The sequence below is a fragment of the Equus quagga genome, chromosome 17 (genome assembly GCF_021613505.1).
Source record: "Equus quagga isolate Etosha38 chromosome 17, UCLA_HA_Equagga_1.0, whole genome shotgun sequence".
Lineage (NCBI taxonomy): Eukaryota > Metazoa > Chordata > Mammalia > Perissodactyla > Equidae > Equus > Equus quagga.
The window spans coordinates 35,680,081-35,694,638 of NC_060283.1; the positions used below are offsets into that span (position 1 = coordinate 35,680,081).

General features: G+C 43.7%; 1 protein-coding gene across 7 annotated transcripts in view; it reads left to right on the forward strand.

Moving 5' to 3' along the window:
• The first annotated feature begins 1,015 nt into the window (after window positions 1-1,015).
• COL6A3 (collagen type VI alpha 3 chain) overlaps window positions 1,016-14,558 on the forward strand; it is an 84,283-nt gene continuing 70,740 nt past the window's right edge. For 4 of the 7 annotated variants that reach the window (XM_046643653.1, XM_046643656.1, XM_046643657.1 and 1 more), the window contains exons 1-2: window positions 1,016-1,173; window positions 1,277-1,488. In XM_046643653.1, the coding sequence (XP_046499609.1) occupies window positions 1,095-1,173; window positions 1,277-1,488 (291 nt within the window). In that variant the 5' untranslated portion in view covers window positions 1,016-1,094. Of the gene's footprint in view, window positions 1,174-1,276; window positions 1,489-1,763; window positions 1,899-14,558 lie in introns of those variants that run through there. The other 3 variants (XM_046643660.1, XM_046643655.1, XM_046643658.1) reach the window with 3 other exon arrangements.

A 14,558-nucleotide genomic window follows, 5' to 3' on the forward strand; every position in this document is an offset into this window, starting at 1 on the left:
CACATGGGCAATGTGGTTCCTACTCAGAGCTTCTGCTCATCTCTTCTTCGTCTACAGGTGATGGGCAGGGAAGAGCCGCAACCTGAGGCCCCATCCCTGTTCCCTAACCAGACATCCTGAAGGGGCAGAGAAGGGGGGGGTCCTCTTACGTACGAGGAAGGAGACCTTGGAGCTGCTGGAGGGGAGCCGGCATCGTCACTCGTGTACTGTCTCCCCTTCTTCCCTAAACTGGAAGGAAATAATCCACGGAAGGGGATGAATGATGTCTTTACTCTCCAAACTTGCCTTTGGAAGGATCTCCAAGTCAAAACTACCCTTCAGATGTCTCAATATTTTGCGTTAACCTACTTTTCATAGCAGCTATGTGACGGGAGAGCAGAGAGAAATTTGGGGGGGTTCCAAGGCCAGGGTTCCAATCTGAGCCCTGCCATTGACCCAAGTTTTCCTCATCTGTAAACTGGGAGCATAATCTCACCTAACAAAAAAGCGAATATATTTATTTAAAAGGCCTTGGGCTGGTGATGTTCGCGGTCAAAGAGATAATGTATATCACAGTGCCGTGAAACGTGCAAAGCCATGGAGAAACACAGCTTCCTTCTCAAGAATTTTCTTGAAACTCTGAGCCAGATAACCATACTCATTCCCCTTGTATGTGTCCTAGAATGGGACCATTAGCCTCACAATCAGAATCATTATATGCAGAACCTAAAAAAAAAAGAAATATAATCTCTTTTTCTTGTCTTTACACCAGCAAACGGATCTTTGGCTAGCGGAAATTTGAGGCGATTTTAATGGCTGGTTTTTCTATTTGAAAGGGGAGGTTATTAGGAGAAGTCTCAATTCAGAAACCTCCAGAAGAAATGGAAGGGTGTGGAGAGGGTGGAGGGGGGGAGATTGCATTTCCTGTTTTCCTTTCAGATGGTGTTGGAAAACACTGCAGAAAACCATGGATACCCATGACAAAATTCCAAAATTCATTCTCTTTGCTGCCGGGGGCCCAGCCCTAAAGGTGGCCAGTAGAAGCGGTGGATTTTCTTTTTCCAAGAGTTGGGGTTTGCAGGAGTCCAGCTAAATGCTTGTAGGGTAAAGACAGCATGCAGAGGGTGACATCAGCCTGCAGCGGGGGCCAGAAGCAACAGAGCACAGAGAGTCTGGTTTTCATTTACAGTTTGGGTCAGTCCCGCGGTGGGGAGGGGGAGAGGAGGGGTCCGGAGGAGGGGAGGAGGAGGAGGAGGAGCTGGAGGAAGCCCTGACTGTATCCCTGGACCCATTCCAGATTGGAGCTCAATCCTCCACCAAAGACGGCTCAGTTCTCCTGGGCTCCAGCCTTCCGCGAGCACCACAAGGGGAGCTTTCGTCCCCCACGCACCGGGTCCCCTCTCCTGCAGAAAGAAAAAGAGACACAGCGAGTGGGAAAAACATGCATCAGGTTCCAACATAATTGGACATAGAAGCCCAGGGACATACACTTCTTCAGGCTTGCTCAGGGTAAGTGCGGTTTCCCCTCTGTTTTCTCCAGTCTGTGGTCAAGAAGGAAATGCTTTCAACCCGGGGATCATTTCTAGGTGGCTCTCACGTTCGCTCCTTTAGAATCAGCTTTCTGTACATGTTTCAGGACTCCGGGAAGATTCAGTTCATTTTCCTTTCTCCGTTTGGGCAACTGGGTTACTTAACTCGGTTAAAGCCACGGACAGGACGGCCCAAGGATGACAGGGGTGCCGTGGTGGGGCGTCACGGGCTTTCTCTGCTCACCCTACGCTGTCCTGACTGCAGCGTTTCTGGGCTCGTGACTTATTGGACGTTGCCTCCTCCTTCTCAAACGCGGTTAGAATCTGCTTTGTTAGCAGAAGTGTCTCTTCGGAGGATTCTGAGAGCTACCTGTTGAGCGGCTGCTTGGGGTGAGTCTCCGCGCTCTCCCAGGTCAGCCTGGGCCTCACGTGCGCAGGGGCTGGTGGAGCACATCTGTTGCCTTCTGGGGATTGGGTGACTTTGGTCCCCAGGCTCAGGGCCAAGTCAAGAGTTGCTCAGCCATGACCATCAGGGTTTCATCTTTTCAAGACCCTGAAGTCCCTGCTGAAGTCTTTGTCCTCTGGGGTTGCTTAGAGGAGCTGAGGAGTCAGAGGTGGCAAAGAAAGTTGGTGTCTGGGCAGCAGGCCCAGTGGATAAGGCAGGGCTCCTGGGGCCACGGGCTGGCCTGTATTGCCCAGATGTGGCGGGGGTGCCAAGCTGGGAGGCCCAAGGCCTGTTCCCTGGCCAGGAGGGTGGGGCTTGGGTCCTCTCTCGCCCAGGATGGAAAGTACTCCCTGACAGTTGCCAGCCTGCTTTGGGGACCTGTTTCAAGGGACTACTGTGTTAGAAAATGGACTGGGGTTGAAGCAGGATGGGGTCATCGGGAGGGCCCTGTGGGGCATTGGGGAGTATGAAAGAAAAATAAGCATTTCACAGCAAGCCCAGGGAACTTACTGGCCTGGACCCCAAGAACAAACTGCTCTTAGCCTATGGGAGTGTCCTGTGCCCAGTGGGAACACGGGGGTGTTGACCCACGCCAGCCAGCTTTTCTCCCTACGCACGGCTCTCTCCACATGAGCACTGTAGGATCTTAGAGCCGCGAGGGTGCTCAGAGCTCCTGTGGATAGATCATTCTTAGCCTGGGGTCCCACAGCTTCCCAGGGGACCCATTCTTAGCCCTCAAAACACTGAGCAGAAATGGCTTTGAAATCAAGTGTTCTTTGTCCTAACCAAAATCATATTGAAGACTAGCTGGCTGTTGGACATGACTGGAACTTCTGAGTTCCTTGCTGGGCTAAAGATAAGGGAAATGATGTTTGGTTGGAAGCCGCTCAGGCACAGTTCCTGGGTTTTCAAGATGAAGCATCCAGGGCTCTGAGATGCGAAATTACTTGCCAAGGCCACAGAACTAGTAGGTGGCTGAGATGGCAGGTAAATCTTTACCACCGCAGGAAAGCGGATGACGGAGCAGTGGAAGACCCCAAACTAACTGACATCTAGATTTGGAATGTGCTATTTGATTCATTCTTCCAAAGGATATTGTCGTCCTGTCACATTCTATTAAAAGTAATGGGAAAATTGGTTTATGCTCCCTAAGAGTCTATCCACTAAATGGGGAAAGAAGTGCGGGACAGGTGAGCCGGTCCTCAGGGACAGACCCTGGCTCTGCGACGAGAGCACCTGAGCAGCCTTCCCTCCTCGGGGCACCTCTGGGGATGGGGGCTCAGGGGATGGAGGCCTGCATCTTGCTTCGCTCTTGTGCGGGCTCGTTACGAGGGTGAAGGCATGGGGGTGGGGAGGTGAGGGGCTTTGCAGAAATTCAAGATATAGGAATGGTCACGTGGTCTTGATACCTTCTTTGATGAGTCAAGTATTTTTGGTTCCCACAAGATTTATTTTTCTCTTACCTCGCTCACGGCAGTGAGAAAACCATGAAGACCTTTGTTGGAGATGAGGACTTGGGAAAGTGTTCCACAGCAGGGTGGTGGAGTGCGGCCTCCTGCCTCTCTCCTGTGGCAGAGGGGAGGGCGTGGCCACTGCACTGTCCTGGGAAGTGGCCGGGGAAGCCTCTAGAACATTAGTCCTTGGCCCTGGCTCTTTTCCTACTTGGGAGAGTACGTGCCCCACCTCAACATGCTTGTGGTCCTCAGGTGATGGGGTATGTGATGCCTGTCCAAACCTGGGCTTTTAAGATACAAGAGAAGCATCTTTCTGAACAGGAATTGTCTTCATTCCTGCACCTCCCTTTGTTACGGTAGGATTCACTACATCTCGTTCTGACATCGAAAGTGCTTTCGTGGTCTCAGAGCTTAGGATTTAATACATCACTGATAATAAGTAAGCTGATGAGCCATGATGGATTTGTTTCTTAGGTGAGGCTCCTCCCCGCCCCCACCTTAGTTTTGGGTTGGCAGGGTCCAGAGGCTTCAAGCCAGCTTGAGATTAGCCCTCCCACCCCTTTGAAAGTTGGTAGAGTTTATGCCCTGAGGCTCCCTTTGTCTGCTTGCTGGGAGCATTTAGACCACAGGATCAGGCACAGTCTTTCTCACCACCCGCCTTTAGGTGAAGTTCCACATTTAAGATTTAAAATTCACCAGCAGGTCCCGAATCCTGCCGCATGAAGCTTTCTTGCAGGCATGCTAACAGCTTTAGCCAAAACTTTTGCTTGAGACTTAGTTTTGTCGCTGTTTTTGTTGAGGATTTGCTGTCTCTTTGGGGGTGAATCCCAGGCGGTTCTCCCCCAGCGACCTCCAGGAGCAAAGCTTTCAAGGGGCCTGAGCAAAGAACACACCACGGCTGCATAGACAGTTGAGGATCCGAGGAGCGACCTGACATTTAAAAAAGTCCTATTAGTAGCTCTAGCTAAGGAAATGAAAGCTCAAAGGATTCAAATTTTAAAGCAGGGGAGCTTCAAAAATCTCCTGCTAATTCAGAGGGTCGTGAACTAGACAAGGATTGTTGCCTTCATCCCCGCGTTTCTAGAGATGGTTTTTCTCTTTTCGTTGTAAAATTCTGGGAGGTGATCCTACCCTTTAAAGAAACGCTGCTCATCCCCTCCCAACCATGGATAATGACCGTCTCAAGTTCAGGGGGCGCACATGGCGTCCTGGTTTACAGAGAGGGGTTCTCTTCAGGAATTCATTATGTTAACTTTTGAAAACATAATTTGAATTCCCTCTGGTCTCCTAGGTCTATTTTGGGAAGGAGATGAAATTTTGGGTTAACATGTTCATCCTGATAGTATAGCCTTTTCTGAAAAGGCAGCCCGTTTTCCTTCCTCTAGAGGGCAGTGTCTCCCTCTGAGCTCCGGAAAAATCTCAAAGTGGTTTCTGGGGCGTTTCTCAGGGTGTGGTTTAGGGTTCATAGGCGGTTGGTTGATGGACATCCCAGCGGAGCTCCTGGGGAACTTTAGAACTGACCTGGAGACTGTTTCAATACATCAAAAAACTATGACTGCTTCTAATACTTGAAGTAGATGTAAATTTAGAGTTTTATTTTTTTTTCCATGCTCAGGTATGAATGTACTGAGGCGAAATTATGCCTTGAAATGAGGTGAAATTATGCCTTGAAGTGAGGCATTCTGTGCTCTAAAATAATCGCATTACAAGGGCATTAAGCAAATTAGAACTTTTAAAGGAAAGATTATGCCCATCTCTAATAAGAAAAGTTTAAATTAACATGTAATTAATCTGGGGTTTCGAACCAAAGCAAGTTTGCACGTCCATACCACACTGTATCTGTGTAGAATTTTGGAATTTCAGAACTGGAATGGACGTGACAACGAACTGATCCAGAACTCCCAGACTTTTCATTACCTGCCCTTGGCTGTTTTCTCCTAATAGGCAACTTGTTTGAACATATTTTTAAAAATCCACACAAACTATAACTATGAATGTCCCATTTTAGATATGTGTTAGTAAAAAATTAAAAAAAAATCCCACTGTTAGGATCCTGAGTTACAGAATTCCAGCTGAGAGCAAAGAAACCTGACCATCTGCTTCATCTGGGAGTTGTCCTATTTATTTAAGCTTAATAAGCCCCATTGCGCTCCATGGCATGGCGCTTTGGGGCCTTGGGAGGGGACAAAAATGACTAAGACATAGCCTCTGCCCCCGGTTGGCAAATATGTGACTTCCATTTGGCTATTTGAAATACCAAAAAATTACTGCCTTAGTGGATGCCTTCTCCACACCCTTTACACTTCGGATGGAGGAGGAGGGCCCAGAGAGGGGAATTACTGGTCTGAGGTCGCAGTGCTAGTGGGAGAAGAAAAACCGAGATTTCCTGGGCTCTTCCCCACATGTCAAGACGTTCCCACAGGCAGATATGCGGGACCCGGTATATGGAGAGCGCACAGTCTTTAAGAGTGCATTGTAGAGGGTCAGGGGAAGAAAGCACTTCTTTTCATTGACGGGTCTTCTATGGAGTAGCGTAGTTTAAGTTTATTTAGCAGATAGGTAATTGTTGTTAAAAAAAATCTGCAAAAAACAAGGAGAGAAGCAAAATAAGGCAAATACAAGAACTTCTGCCAAACCCTCTCCCGAAGGCAGACTGTTCATCCTTTGTAGGGGGCTGGCCACGTTCAGCATAGCGTAATCCTGCTGTTCTCCTGAATTTTAGGAGGAACTACAGAGAAACATTTGTGGGTTTGGAGTGACCAGGGGAAAGCACACTGGGAAATATTTCTGTAAAATCTCCCTGATTTGTGCTATACATTCAGCTTTCATGGACCCGGGGCATGGAGAATTGGCCACTGGAAGAAAGAACTCGTAGTTGGCTTAATTTCAAAATCAAAAATTGAACAGCAGCTGGAGATGACTCAGGTCTCGGGGGAAGCCATTCCAGGAAACTGGGTTTTCTCTTCTGGAATGTTCATTAGTTGTTTCAGCAGCCCAGTGTCGGTACCTGGAGCTGGAACCAGCTCAGCTAAGCCTACAGATTGCCCTGACCCCACCGGGCGACTCTGTTTCTCATGGGGGCAGCAGGAAACCCACCACCAGTCAGATCCTTGGATAACACATGGAAGAAAGTCACAGGCCCACTGCCTGTTAAATTATCAGGCAATTAGTCTTATTTTACGCATAAAATAAGTCAGGCTGGGAGAGATTAACTGACCATTACTGGTAGAGACAGTAACGAAGTAGAATTGTTCCAGGCTGTTACACTAAATTCAATGTTGATGATATTTTATCAGATGTCTCAACTTAATTTTTTAAAAAGTCTCTATTTAAAAAAATTTTCTCTTCTAGACTTGATCAGGAATCAAACTAGAAAACAAACAAATGTTTAATTTTTCCTTGCAATATGAGAACATTTTAGCTGCTTTGTCTGAGTAAGTCAGCAATGGAACACCGTGGTTCGGGAGAGGTGGTAGCCCCAAAGACCGTGGCCAGGAAAGAAAGCAAAGAGGACAGAGTATGCCAAGGACCAACCTGGGGCCAACAGCGCGATGTGTCATGGGTCTGGAATGGAATGGGTGTTTGTGCAATTTCTTTTGAAGCATTTTCTAAGGCACTCTCTTCCTTCATGTTAAATCTGAACTAGTCCCTGCCTGATGTTCGCAATTAGCAGTATAAATGGAGAAAAAGCCTCGTCTGCCTGCTTTATATTTAAGAGGGTGAAATGTTTTTTACATTTGTATGGTGGTGTCTAGTTTTCCAACTAGAGCAGTTATGGAACTTTCTGCTTCATGATTATTGTTTTGGACCCTAAGAATATGCCTTTAAATAAATTTCCAAGTATCTGGGCAGTGAATTTGGAGGTTCCTCAAGTTGCCTTTATGGAGGAAGGAGGCCAGCTCCCAACAGTGCTCAGCACGTCTTCGCACGTGACCTGATTCAAGGAGGAGGCTGCATGCGAGGGGACACCCCAACCTTCCCTTTCTGTATTGATCTTTTCGAATCATGAGCTACTGAAAGGGAATTTGTTTTACTTGATTTTAGTAGGAAGAGAGAAGACCTTGGGTCAGCTACTCAGTGTCAAACAAGGATGCCAGCAGAGAGTGAGGCCAAGTCAACACAGACCATCAGAGGAGTTAAAATTTTGCTATCACAGGAAACATGTTCAGGGTGGAGGTCAAACAGATAATTGTTTACAGATATGTATGCATGGATGATGTTTTCTTCCCTAGTGCGTTTTCATAGAGTGGAAATGCGAGATTCAATTTGTCAAGTAAAAGTAAAACACCAGCTTCCCGTGTATTTCTTTGGAGGGATTTTCTTAGGGTTGTTCCAAATCATTTGCTTGTGAGGGTTCCCCTGAAGCTCTTTCAGACAGCCGTATGTGTAAAATTCCATTCTCCTCTTTCCTTGACCAGAGGACTTCATAAACCCTCTCTGAGCTTCCTCTCTGGACACAAGAACGGGGACTCCTTTCCCAGGATTCAAGCAACAAAGGGGAGAAGAGAAAGAAACAGAGAAGGAACTAGGGCAGCAGCGAGCTCGAGACCCCTGAGGTTTACTGAAATGGGACTTTTCATTCCACAGAGTCCCAGCTCTCCCCACGTGGTCCTCCGCCGTTCTTGCAGCTCCCATTTCGAACGGGACAGTGAAGAGTTAACTGAAAACCTCGAACTTGATAGGAGAACCAGCCTGATTTTAAAAGGCACTGCTAGGAGAAGACCAAATAAATAGCTTCAAAATGGGAGCTCTGGATGCATTTAAGCCTTTGTTTTAAAATGATTTCCTTGTGTGCATGTGTGTGTCTCTTTCTTAAAAAAGATTTCCAGACGTGGAAAATGAAAAAGCTTTTGAGTAGACTTATTGAAAACTAATTTCACAGAATTGCAGAATCTCTTGGGAAAGTCTTCGGACTATGACTAAATACAATTTGAAGTCCAAGGGCCATGTAAAGCCACCTTTATGCAAAGAGGTATCTTTTTAAGTTTCAAGTGGACAGCTACTAAAAGGAAAAAGGCACCTTTTTAGAATGAGGCAGAATAAAAAACAGAAATTCCTAATACCAAATAGAAAGATAGGAATGAAAGTTTCTTGAGGGTCTGTTACTGAGTCTGTTGCCTTTAGGGCACAGAGGCTGCGACACAAAGCAGCAGCCCACCCCACCCCACCCAAGATTCTCAAGAAGGCAGTGCTGACATTTTTTTCATATTTGAAAGGACAGCAGCAGACAAATGGATTCTGTTGACACAGAGTCTGTGGTTTGTCACCACCAAATAAGTCTATTTTTTTCCCCAAAAAACATGGGGAGTTTCCTTGAGATCTGGGCCAAATCCGGTTCAGAATCCTGGGGTTCTTCCTCTGGGCTTTGGAAATACAGACTTTTGTTAGTGCCCTGGTTAGTATTCTGGTTCAGTCTTGTTTTATCTAAGTGGCCTTGGGCAAATCACTTGGCCTCACCTGGTTTCAGTTTCCCAGTCATAAAATGGAGGGAAAATCAGCCATTGGGTTGTTGGGTGGAGGGTATGAAATCTACCTCCGAGATAGGAGCCCAGTAAATATCATTTGTGCTCTCTCATTTCTCTTTCCTTAGGGAGGGAGGAAGAGAGGGTTGGTTGGAGGGTGATGACGGGTGTTGTCGCCTCCTTCCCCCTCATTAAAATGGGTGAGCAGGGTGACCATTTGGGGCGACGATGTTTGACATCTTTTGATAATCGAAATGAAAAAATTCTCCAAGATTCGCTGCCAGGAACTTCAGTTTTAAAAATTGGGATTCCGAGGCAGGATAAACAATAGAACAGATTTAATCACAAACAAAAACATTAACAAATATTCAACAGCTGGGCTAGGGATCTTTGGGCCACATGACTGGCTCCTAAGCCTGATGGCAGGAAAAGTGTGTGGAGCTGAAGACGTTTTTCCCGCCTGGGAATTCAGCTCCACTAAACCACGTGTGTTCATTAGTCATCAGTGGAGCCTGGAGAACTCATTATTCCACAGGCATCATCTCCTGTCCTTCCTTTACAGAGCTGGAAGACCTCCTCTCCTCTCCCCCGCCCCCGTCCCTTCTCCTCTCCTCCCCTTCCTCCTCCTCTCCACACTTTCTTGATAGATTTTGGAAAAGATAACTCCTGTTCACTTTATATTTGTTTGATCACTTTATGTCCCAATGGGAAGCACTTCGTTTAGCGAGTTACTTTTTAAAAGATGAATATCTTTAAATGTCATCTTTTTCAAAGATGATTATCTTGGAAATAAAAATCTTGAAGTGATTTTCAACCAACTTAAAATTCATTTTCTCTCTAGAGAATAGTTGAAGCAAGTCATGGCTCAGAAAAACATTACAGATTTCATCCTATTATGATTTAGATTTTATTGAGCTCTATCAAAGACTAGAAAATTACTTTGGAATTTCTCCGTACAGAGTCCATTCCATGTTTAATATATGACAGAAGTGGTGGATCCGATGCTGTGTGAGATATAGGGATGGTTAAAAACCCTTAGCAAAAACTGCTCAATGTACAATTCACCCACATTCTCTGTCAAGGTTCTCTGCGGAGGCATCTCCAGCTCTTCCCATCCCACCCTCAGCAGTGGTCAGACAGGTCTCACATCATGTCCCATGTTTTTCCACATGGATTACATAGTCCAATGCTTTGCGGTGAGCTTCTGTAATATTCTGTTCTAATTCTCAAACAGAAATACCGCTTAAAATCCTGCATGGATCAAATATTTAAAACAATTGAACTGGATCCCCCAGAGGATTTGCATTAAAACTTTTTGATTGAAGCAGTGGTTCTTAAACTTTTTTGGGGCATTTACATGTACACAGATGCCTTTTAGAATCACATATGGGAACATGGATCCTATCCCCAGAAAAATCCACATACACAGATACAAGTTTGGACACATTTTTGTGAGGTTCACAGATCCTTTGAAATCTTTGGATCCCATATTAAAAGATTATTCTCAACCAATTATAACATTTCAGATTTGGAAAGGACAGCCTAGAATTCTGGAAAAAATCCAGCAAATTTAAATAATGTGGACAATTTTCCCATCAAGTAGTTTTCTAGTAGGATGCTTATTGCTGATAAAAAACATTCTATGTTTAATTTCATTTTCTTATTTTTAAAATTTTATTTATTTATTTATTTATTTTGGTAAGGAAGATTGGTACTAAGCTAACATCTGTGCCAATCTTCCTCTATTTCATATGTGGGACACTGCCACAGCATGGCTTGATGAGCAGTGTGTAGGTCTGCACCTGGGATCCGAACCCATGAACCTTGGCCTGTGGAAGCAGAGAGCATGAACTTAATCGCTATGCCACCAGGCCGGCATTCGATGTTTAATTTTAATAGTAAGAATCAAGAATAGCACATGTACAATGTACTTTTGCATTGTTCTAAGGTGTATATCACCAGTTAACGGAGAATACACACACAAAAATCACAGACATTGCAATTGATTTTGTTTGTTTTAAAGAAAAACTCAGGAATAGATCTAGCCAAGTGTGAGGGAGGAAGGTATGGCTGGATGGAAAGATCTGGAAGATTACCAGGGTAGACCATGGGCTTGAGGGATTTCTAGAGAGCAAATGGGAGAATGCTGGGGTTATGGGTGTGGGAGGTCATCCTCAGTGGAGAAAGTAGACCAACCAGCAACCAGTGGGTTTCTACCCTGCCTGTGGAGTGCCCCAGACACTGACCAGGACTTGACTAGGATTGAGGACAATGTGGAGCCAAAGTCGTGAGTGTTGGAGGCTGCTTTTCTGTATTATGTAGATCTGTGTCTAACACGCATTGACCATTTCAAGCCAAGAAGATTGGACTGTGCTTTTGGAATGTTGCCGTTATCATCACTAGCAACTACTCCATTGCAGCAAGAAATACGTCCTCTTGATGACTTGGCTCCTGATCACCATCAGGACAGCATTTCCTTCTCACTGTTGATGCATTTCCAAGAGAAAGTTGTATTGACAGGTGGTTCTGTTTTAGCTGCTGAGATTGTGTCTTCTAGCTCTCAGAATTTGAATCATGGGGTAAATTTTTTCATCATAGGTGATACTTTTTGTTGACTTTCCTTGGAAATCTGAAGCCACAGTGGGTCTTGGAATCTTTTCTCTAGTTTATGGTTTTATTTTTCTCTAGCCCACTAATTTTTGGCAGGCCAACCTAGGGCCCACCTCTGCCCTGCTCTTCCTCACAGCTGGGCTGCAGGATTTGGACTCCAGCTCCTCCTTCTGCACCTGAGCTTAAGCAGGAAGCGTTTAACAGTAGAGCCATGGGACTGAGCTGCAGGTTTTCTTTGTGTCCATTTTACCCATGTCCTTGTGTGGTGGCCTCAATAATGAGCTGCTCCTTTGTTCTCCTTGGCCCTCCACGCCATCTTGCTAAGTAGTCTATCTGGATACTAGTCCCCTGCCTCATTCATGACAAATCCACATCTCTGATTAGCCAGACAGACTTTCTTCTGCTATCAATCTCTAGATGGAAGGTTGAGAATATTAGACCACTAGAACATTGGCTTTATTAGCAATATGGGGAAAACGGAATTCCTACATTGTACAATGGGCAACCATGAATAAAATCCCCAGGCCCTTGGGGCATCTATGGGAAGCAAGATCAAGTGAGTACAAAAGCTTAGTCTTTAGGTGGAGTCGATTTCACGGCTCAGATGATCCTAGTTAGGGCAGAGGTAACTTTTGACCAGATCTTAATGTTTACCTCAGATTCTTTTTCACTTTCATGAAACTCAAGTCTTCTTCCCCAAACCTTGACATTTTGCTGCCATATACTTCCTTTCTCTTTCCTTTCCAAATATTACTTAGGAGAAAAGACAAATGTTGTGCTATTTAATTTTAGGGGCACATACACATGCTTTAAGAAGATGGCTAGTTGTGTTGTTTTCCCATTTTAGCTCTTAAATGCTATTAAACCCCAAAAAAGAGATGCCACATTTATATCATTCCTGTTAAATCAATGGCTGCATTTTAGGGGTACATAGTTACCCATACTTTAAAAACCACAGGTGACTTTTCCTCTCTCTCTCTTTTTTTTTTTTACTGTGGTAAAACACATATAACATACAATTTACCATCTTAGCCATTTTTAAGTGAACAGCACTGTAGTGTTAATTATATACAACTTGAGCGCAACACATCTCTAGAACTTTTTCATCTTGGAAAACTGAAGCTCTCTACCCATTGAGCAACAGTCCCCCGTTTCTTCCTCTCCCTGCCCCCTGGCAACCACCATCCCATTTCTAATAGTTTGGCTATTTCAGATCCCTCATAGAAGTGGAATCATGCAGCATGTGTCTTTTGCAACTGGCTTATTTCACTGATCATAATGTCCTCAAAGTTCATCCATGTTGTAGCCTATGAGAGAATTTCCTTCCTTTTTAAGGCTGAATAATATTCCATTGTATGGATACACCACATTTTCTTTATTCATTCATCTACTGATGGACATTTAGGTTGTTTCCACCTCTTAGCTATTGTGAATAATGTTGCGGTAAACTTGGGTGTGTATATATTTCTTTGAAATCTTATTTTCAATTATTTTGGATACATATCCAGAAGTGGGATTGCTGGGTTATATGGTAATTCTATTTTTAACTTTTTGAGGAATATCTATAATGTTTTACTGTTTTCTATAGTGGCTGTACCGTTTTACATTCCCACCAACAGTACACAAGGGTTCTGATTTCTCTGCATCCTCATCAACACTTTTTTTTTTCCCCGCAGATAGTGGCCATCCTAATGGGTATGGGTTGATATCTCATTGTGGTTTTGATTTGCATTTCTCTGATGATTAGTGATGTTGAGCATCTTTTCATATGCTTATTTCCATTTGCATATCTTCTTTGGAAAAGTGTCTATTCAAATCCTTTACCCATTTATAATCAGATCACTTGTTTCTTTGTTGTTGAGTTGTGGGGGTTGTTTATATATTCTGGTTATTAACCCCTTATCAGATATATAGTTTGTAAATATTTTCTCCCATTTTGTAGGTTGCCTTTTCACTCTGTTGATTGTTTCTTTTGCTGCACAGAAGTTTTTGAGTTTGGTGTAGTCTCATTTCCCTGTTCTGGCTTTTGTTGCCTGTGCTTTTGGTGTCATATCCAAGAAATCATTGCCAAGGACAATATCATGAAGTTTTGCCCCTATATTTTCTTTCAGGGGTTTGATAGTTTCAGATCTTATGTTTAGAACTTTAATCCATTTTTAGCGTTTGAGTTAGTTTTTGTAAATACGTCAGGTAAGGGTGCAGCTTCATTCTTTTGCATGTGGATAGAGAGTTTTCCCAGCACCACTTGTTGAAGAGAATATCCTTTCTCCATTATATAGCCTTGGCACTTTTATCAAAGAACATTTGACCACATATGAGGGTTTATTTCTGAGATCTGTATTTTATTCCATTGTCTACATATCTGTTTGTATTTCAGCACCATACTGTTTTGATTACTATAGCTTTGTAATATGTTTTGAAATCAGGAAATATATGGTCTCCAGCTTTGTTTTTCTTTCTCAAGATTGCTTTGGCTTTTCTGGGTCCTTTGCAATTCCATAAGAATTTAGAATTTTCTCTCTATTTCTGCAAAAAATGCCATTGGAATTTGAATAGGGATTGCATTGAACCTTTAGATTGCTTGTATAGTATGCATATTTTAATAATAGTCTTCCAATCCATGAATATGGGATGTCTTTCCATTTATTTGTGTCTTTTTTAATATCTTTCAGCAGCGTTTTGTAGTTTTCAATGTACAAGTCTTTCACCTCCTTGGTATTTATTCCTAAGTATTTTGCTATTTTTGATGCTATTATAAATACAATTTGTTTTCTTAATTTCCTTTTCAGATTGCCCATTGTTAGTGTAAAGAAATGCAACTGGTTTTTGTGTGTTGATTTTGTATCCTACAACCTTGTCGAAGTTGTTTATTAGTCCTAACATTTTTTTAGTGGAATCTTTAGAGTTTTCTACGTATAGGATTGTGTCATCTCCAAACAGAGATAATCTAACTTCTTTCTTTCTAATTTGTATGCCTTTTATTTTTCTTGCCTAATTGCTCTGTATAGGACTTCCAATACTATATTGAATAGATATGGCGAGAGAGGACATCCTTGCCTTGTTCCTGATCTTAAAATGA